General features: G+C 46.4%; 1 protein-coding gene across 1 annotated transcript; it reads left to right on the top strand.

Annotated features, from left to right (window-relative positions):
* On the top strand, nt 1-5,783 carry LOC310827257 (C-C motif chemokine 21c-like). The gene is made up of 4 exons (XM_083703023.1): nt 1-163; nt 1,265-1,394; nt 2,370-2,502; nt 4,844-5,783. Exons 1-3 carry the CDS (start codon nt 91-93, stop codon nt 2,488-2,490), a joined length of 324 nt encoding a protein of 107 aa, XP_083559149.1. The 5' UTR covers nt 1-90; the 3' UTR covers nt 2,491-2,502; nt 4,844-5,783.
* The last annotated feature ends 797 nt before the right edge of the window (nt 5,784-6,580 follow it).

The raw sequence follows: 6,580 nt of genomic DNA, 5'->3' as shown, positions 1-6,580 counted from the left end.
GGGGCAGCACACAGCAGGCAGTCCATCTCTCTTGCAGCCTCCTGACTGACAAGCCTCCTGAGAATCCAGCTGTGAACCTCTGCCCTAGAGATGGCTCTCCCTTCTCTGCCCAGCATCTGCCTCCTGGCTCTGGCTGCAGCTTTGTGCGTCTCCCAAGCCGAAGGTACTATGTGCATCTGTGTGTGTGTGAGAGAGAAACAATGTGGTGGTGGGGAGAGAGAGAAGGGGACTTAGTTTCTGGAGAGATGTTCTGATGCTTAAGCAGGCATTTAGCCCTGCCTGCAATTTCTAGGGAGTGTGCTGCTGGCATCACAGGGCTTAGGTGGTTGCAAGAGAAGTCCCAGCCCAGAGCTCATTTCTTTCCTTGCAAGCAACAGATGTTCCTCCTCCCTTCCAGTGGCTGCTCCTGGGCTGCAGGCATCTTTTATGCTTCCTCTAGTGGGTTCTGTATTTTGTTAAAAGGCACTTCCCAAGTGCAAATGCTTCTTACCGTTAAATACATTTGCTCAGCAAACCTGTCACAGCTGCCTATTGTACTCTCAGCTGGAAGCAAAAAATTCTGCCCTCAGGCAGCCCAGATTTATCTACCAAGAATAGCTGGAATCTGCAACCCGGAAACTTGATTTGGCCACCCTCATTTTACGAAATGCATTCTGCCCTTGTTGCTGCATTGCATTATTTAATTCTGGGTTAATTAAATTTGGGGGAGGATCCAGGGTTAATTTTATTATTTAATTCTGGGAGAAATTCTGGGTTTATTTAATTATTTCATAGGCTCGTAGAACTGTGAAGTTGGAAGGGATGCAAAGGGCAATTTAAGGACCTGAAATTTTCTTTTAAAATGCAAAGCAAGCAAGCTATGTTTCTCAGGGAACTGAATTCTGTGTCCAGCACCACATTCAGAACTCTTTCTGTGTTCCTGCAGAAGTCTCCCTGTACCTATTTTACAGATGAAGGAACTGAGGCCAAGAGCCCACTAGCCCTAGAAACCCACATGGTTTAAAAAGCTGAGTTGGGGCAAGTTGACCCCTGAGCTCCAGGTCTATTGAGCAGCAAGTCATGACAAGTCACTAAGGCAGTTAACAGAACCACAGAAAAATAGAATTGTAGAATTGAAAAATAGAATTGTAGAGTTGACCCCAACCCCATGCAATGCATTCGAAACAATCTACCAGCTTCCACATACACCTGAGTGTAGTTGGACTTCAGAAGAGCCCATAAATGTGCCCTCCTCACCCAAAGTTCCCTCTCTTTTCTTATCCAGGAAGACTGAACACCATACAGGACTGCTGCTCTCGATTCAGCAACAAGCCTCTCCCCGTTAATGCGGCCCACCGTATACAGTCTTACGAGAACCAGGGGCCACATATGGGCTGCACTCTCCAGGCCATTGCGTGAGTACCTGGCAAATTGGGGAGGGGGTTCCTGGGAATGCAGAGACCACCTTGTGCTCCAGATAATGGTCACCCCCCATCCTATATCCAAAGCACTCAGCTTCCTCCTAAGACTCAAATGAGCTGTAGTTCACCCCCTACAGAACTGCAATTCCCCACACCCCCAGCAAACTACAGTTCCCAGGATTCTTGCCTAGGGGGATGTCTACTTTAAATGTGCTTTAAACTCCCTTGGGCTCTCCAGTCACACATCCATGTAGGTATTCCCCAAGTTAGGACCCAGGGGAAGGCAGTGTGGTGTAGTGGTTAGAGTGTTGGATTGAGCAGGGTTCAAATACCTGCTTGGCCATGAAACTGAAGGGATGACCTTTAGGACAGTCCCTGCCTCTCAGTCTAGCCTACCTACCTCACAGGGTTTGCTGTGGGGGATTAAAGGAGGAGAGGGAGGACCTAGAGCTCCTTGGAGGAAAAGTTGGGATATAAATATGAGAAATAAACAATAATAAATAAATACTGAGGAGGTTGAGTAGTTGAATGAAATGTAGCAGCACTTAAACTTTGGAACTCCCCGCCTATTGATACCAGAAAGGGGCCTTCGCAGCACTCTTAAAAACATTGTTGTTTCAGCAAGCCCACCCAGATATTTAGAAAATTGGTGCAAGTTTCAATCTGATTTTGGACTGTTGTTATTTTAACTTTTCAACTGTCTCAAAACCTTGTCGTTAATTTTTCTTACTGGTAATTTTCTTGTTTTATCTTTTTCGTAAACTGCTTTGGGGGTTGCTGTTTTACAATCAAGTGGGCGTGCATTTTACGGAATGAAATACCATAAAATCCTGGTTTCCTGGGCAAGGCTGTGTCTCAGCAACAGTGCCGTCTGTTGAGGGGGCAGTGCAGGTTGCAGAGTGGGGGGCTGACGAAGACCTCCCCACCACCACCATCCTCATCCTCTTCCATTCTCCTTTCCTGGTTCAGGCTGCTCGCCAAAAACGGGCGCTGGCTGTGCTTCCGTTCGGATGACGCGAACGCTCTGCAGATTGTGAAGATACTGAATGCGAGGAGGAACCGCAAGCAGCAAAACTCCCGAAGAGTGTAGGAGGCAGGGATGGTGAGGATCTGTGGTGACGCAGTGGGGGGAGGACAGAGGGGAGGCTGGGAGGGAGCCCTAGTGAGGCATCTAGTCATAAGCCTGCATTTTTTATCAGAGCTTCTATATTTTATCAAGGCTTGTATTTAAAAATGAGCTTAAAAAGATTTTCAAATGTTTCATGCCAGGCAAAAGACCAGCTGCTTAGAAAAGGCCTTGGCAATGTTATTCTCCTAGATAAGGGGCCCCCTGATTTATAGCAGAAAAAACAATTCTCAAAGTCATAAAAAAAAGGAATTACAGACAACTGACCTTGCAGATTGCAAAACACAATTAGGAATGGGCAAATAGTAAAATGATACCATGGGCCTCTCGTTAAACCTTGAGCTGTATTTTCTAAGGCCAAGAGCAGTGAAAAAGGTTAAATGTTGGGAAAGGCAACTGGCTTGGCTGGAGAAGAAGCTTCTTTCTATTTTATTTTGAGGCTGGAAAGGAGGGTGAAAGGGGGGGTGTAAACTGAAGAGGCTTCTTTTTAAAAGCTGTTTTTACTGAGTTCCTTCCTTTTTACTTTGAGAAGCTTTATTTTTTTAAGAGGCTACCTATGATAATGTATGAAATATATTAGCTTAAATATATTGGCTTAAATGTAATTATGCAAAGGATTTAAGAAATGCTAGATTCTTATTTCATAGAGTCATATTGCAATAGGAGACCAGAGGGGCAAATGAGCCCAGCCTCCTGCCAGACAGGAGACGCCATCGAACACTCTTGATATATAGTTGTCAGGCATTTGTTTAAAAGACCCTCAAATGAAGGAGATCTTTCAATGATGATTAACTCAAGATCCTTGACATCTGTTGAAGATAAAAATGTAAGATTAACCATTTGTTTTAGAAGGCAATAGGGCAAGGAGGGCAAGAGGTGAGCTGGTAATTAAGATTCCATGTAAGATATATTATTGCTTATTTGTCATTTATATATAGCTCTTTGTCTCCCTTATAAGGACAGAAGGAAGTGGGTGTATCTTTTGTGATTGGTTCTAGCAAACAGCCAATAGGAATATTCAACCAGGCTGATTGGACAGAGGCAGCCACAGGAGGAGCAAAGGGGGCTGGATTAAGGAAATATAAGTGCTGGCCAGGATGGCAGGAGGCCAGGCCAGAGCTTGGTAACCATACCACTGTGCCTCTCATTTATTTGTCTGACAAATAAATTATTATTTTAATTTCTCTATTGCTGCGTTGAATATTTCATTCCAGCTAAGCGTTAACCACAAGCAGGGTGCTACACTAGAACTCATGGGCAGGCCACGAAGCTGGAAGATTCAGGACAGATCAAAGAAAGTCCTTCTTCACGCAGTGCGTAGTTAACCTGTAGAACTCCCTGCCACAGGAGGCAGCGAGGACCACCAAGTTGGGTGGCTTTAAAAGAAGATGAGACAAATTCATGGAGGATGAAAAGGCTACTGATGACTACTACTACCTTTGTGGCTTGGGGCCCTCGTATCTACAGGACCGCCTCTCCTGGTCTACCTCACAGAGTACCTTAAGGTCCATGCATAACTATAGTTTAGAGGTCCCGGGCCCTAAGGAAGTCAGACTATCCTCCCCCAGGGCCAGGGCCTTCTCAGTGATGGCTCCGACCTGGTGGAATGCTCTGTCCCAGGAGACCAGGGCCCTTCAGGATTTAACTTCCTTCTGCAGGGCCTGTAAGACGGAGCTATTCCGCCTGGCCTTTAATTTGAATTCAGCCTGAACTTTTATTCCCCTTCTCTTCCCTCCCCCTCCTCTTTTATGAACATCACTCACTCTGAGATCCCAAAGCTAGTTCTCCCCTGGTTTCCTCACTGGCCCAAGTAGGACCAATTCAGCCAGCTAGCCCTGGGGATTATCTAATTGATTTTTGAATTTTATTGTTATTCATGTTTTTATACTGTATTTTATGCTGCTTTTATAATTAAGTGTTTTAAAGTGTTTTATATTTGTTGCTAGCCACCCTGAGCCCGGTTTTAGAACCAGGAAGGGTGGGGTATAAATAAATATATTATTATTATTATTATTATTATTATTACCCAGGATGCTCTGCCTCCGCAGCTGGAGTGAGCAAGGCTTCTGAATACCAGTTGGAGGGGAGAGGGGGGGGGCTCTTGTGCTCAAATCCTGATTGCAGGTTTCCCAGAGGGATTTGGTCAGCCAGTGTGAGAAGGGAATGCTGGACTAGATGGGCCATTGGCCTGATCCAGCACAGGCTCTTCTTGTGGTCTTTTTCTGATCCGGCAGTCAGGCTCTTGTGTCCTTCTATATTTTCCTTTTTCCTGCTTCATTTGATCTCTCCAACCAACCGCCCTCCTTTTCCCCTCCAGGAGAACACGCCTTCACTGCCTCACGGACTGGAATTACGAAGAAAATCCCTCTGCCGTGACCACGGACAAAGAGATTGGCCTCCAAGCTTACCTTCTTCTCTACAAATGTGGACCTGGGGGTGGGTGGGATGGGACCCCTTTAAATCCTCTTTCTCAGTTTATCTAGCCTCGTGCTGCTTCCTTGAAAAGCGCCTTCCACTTCTCTGTTTGGTAGATTAGACTGAAAATGTCAGCGCCTGAATTTCCAGGGTGGAGAACATGGAACCCATGGCAGCTATTCACTCAACTCTTGCAAATAGAGAGATTCTGCGCTCCTGACTAGCATGCACCCATGAAAGGGGCCTTTAGTCTGGGTTCAGTCCTGCTGCATTGCAGCGGGTTGGACTAAATGGCCTTTTGGGCCCCATCCCTGAATCATGTGAATGAATGAAATGGACACATCTCAGGGCGTCCTCAGCTGTGGATTTCCCTAACCCCAGAGAGCAAACACAGCATAAGCCTCTCACATCTGGGCAAGGCTTTGTGTCCTTCTTCAACAATTGTATTAAAATAATAATGATGATAAGCTAAACACTGGGTACTTCCTTCACGAGGGCAGCTTCCCGTTTCCCCGCAGTGATGGGGCCTCATAGGCAAGAGGACTTAGCATTTCTGGCAAGCAAGCATTGGGGAACTTTGAATGGATTCATCGGATGTCTGAATCTAGTTTGTTGGGGGAAAGAGGGAGAGAGAGAAATCGGTCACCTCTCCCCATATAATAGGCGATGGTTGTGGGCATTTAGGAATGGAAAAACTGGCACCGGTGTGGCCATCAAGGATCTCTGCAATGTCATAAGCAAAGCATGTAATCTGGTATATAAACCTGTCTCCTTTTGCTCTCTGTAACGGTCCCCACTGTTTTATACTGCAGTTTGCTTGATTAAAAACATTTTACTTCTTACCATGTGCATGTGGTTCCTTCTTTATCTCAGCCCAAGAGACTAATCCAATGGCAAGAAGAGATTGATGCTGTCAATGGAGGGTTCGGATCTCACCTTCCCTAGCCCTGCCCTTTAGCAAAGGGATCTTTTTATGCTGAAAATGAATGATTCCCACACAATAAAGGGACCCCAGAGCAAAGCAGGGAAAACGATTCACATTGTCCACCCAAAGAGCAGGGAAAAGAAGCAGTTAGGGAGTGAGATCTTGTCAACATATACCGTACTTTTCCGTGTATAACACGCCCCCGTGTATAAGACGGCCCCTATTTTGGGGGACTCCAATCTAAGAAAAGGGGCGCAGGTGGCACTGTGGGTTAAACCACAGAGCCTAGGACTTGTCGATCAGAAGGTCGGTGGTTCGAATCCCTGCGACGGGGTGAGCTCCGGTTGCTCGGTCCCTGCTCCTGCCAGCCTAGCAGTTCCAAAGCACCTCAAAGTGCAAGTAGATAAATAGGTACCGCTCCAGCGGGAAGGTAAATGGCGTTTCCGTGCACTGCTCTGGTTCACCAGAAGTGGCTTAGTCATGCTGGCCACATGACCCGGAAGCTGGACGCCGGCTCCCTCGGCCAATAAAGCGAGATGAGCGCCGCAACCCCAGAGTCGGTCACAACTGGACCTAATGGGCAGGGGTCCCTTTACCTTTACCTTTAATCTATGAAAATGACCCAGAGTTGTGGAGCTTTTTGGGGGGATGGCCTTAAGTTGTTGTTAAAATTGCTCACACAGCTTGCTGACAATCTCTCGCGTCTGCAACAAG

Source organism: Podarcis gaigeae (assembly GCF_964106915.1).
Source record: "Podarcis gaigeae genome assembly, chromosome: 11".
Classification (NCBI taxonomy): domain Eukaryota; kingdom Metazoa; phylum Chordata; class Lepidosauria; order Squamata; family Lacertidae; genus Podarcis; species Podarcis gaigeae.
Note: the sequence above shows the minus strand (reverse complement) of the source record. Positions and strands in the feature narration are given on the sequence as shown.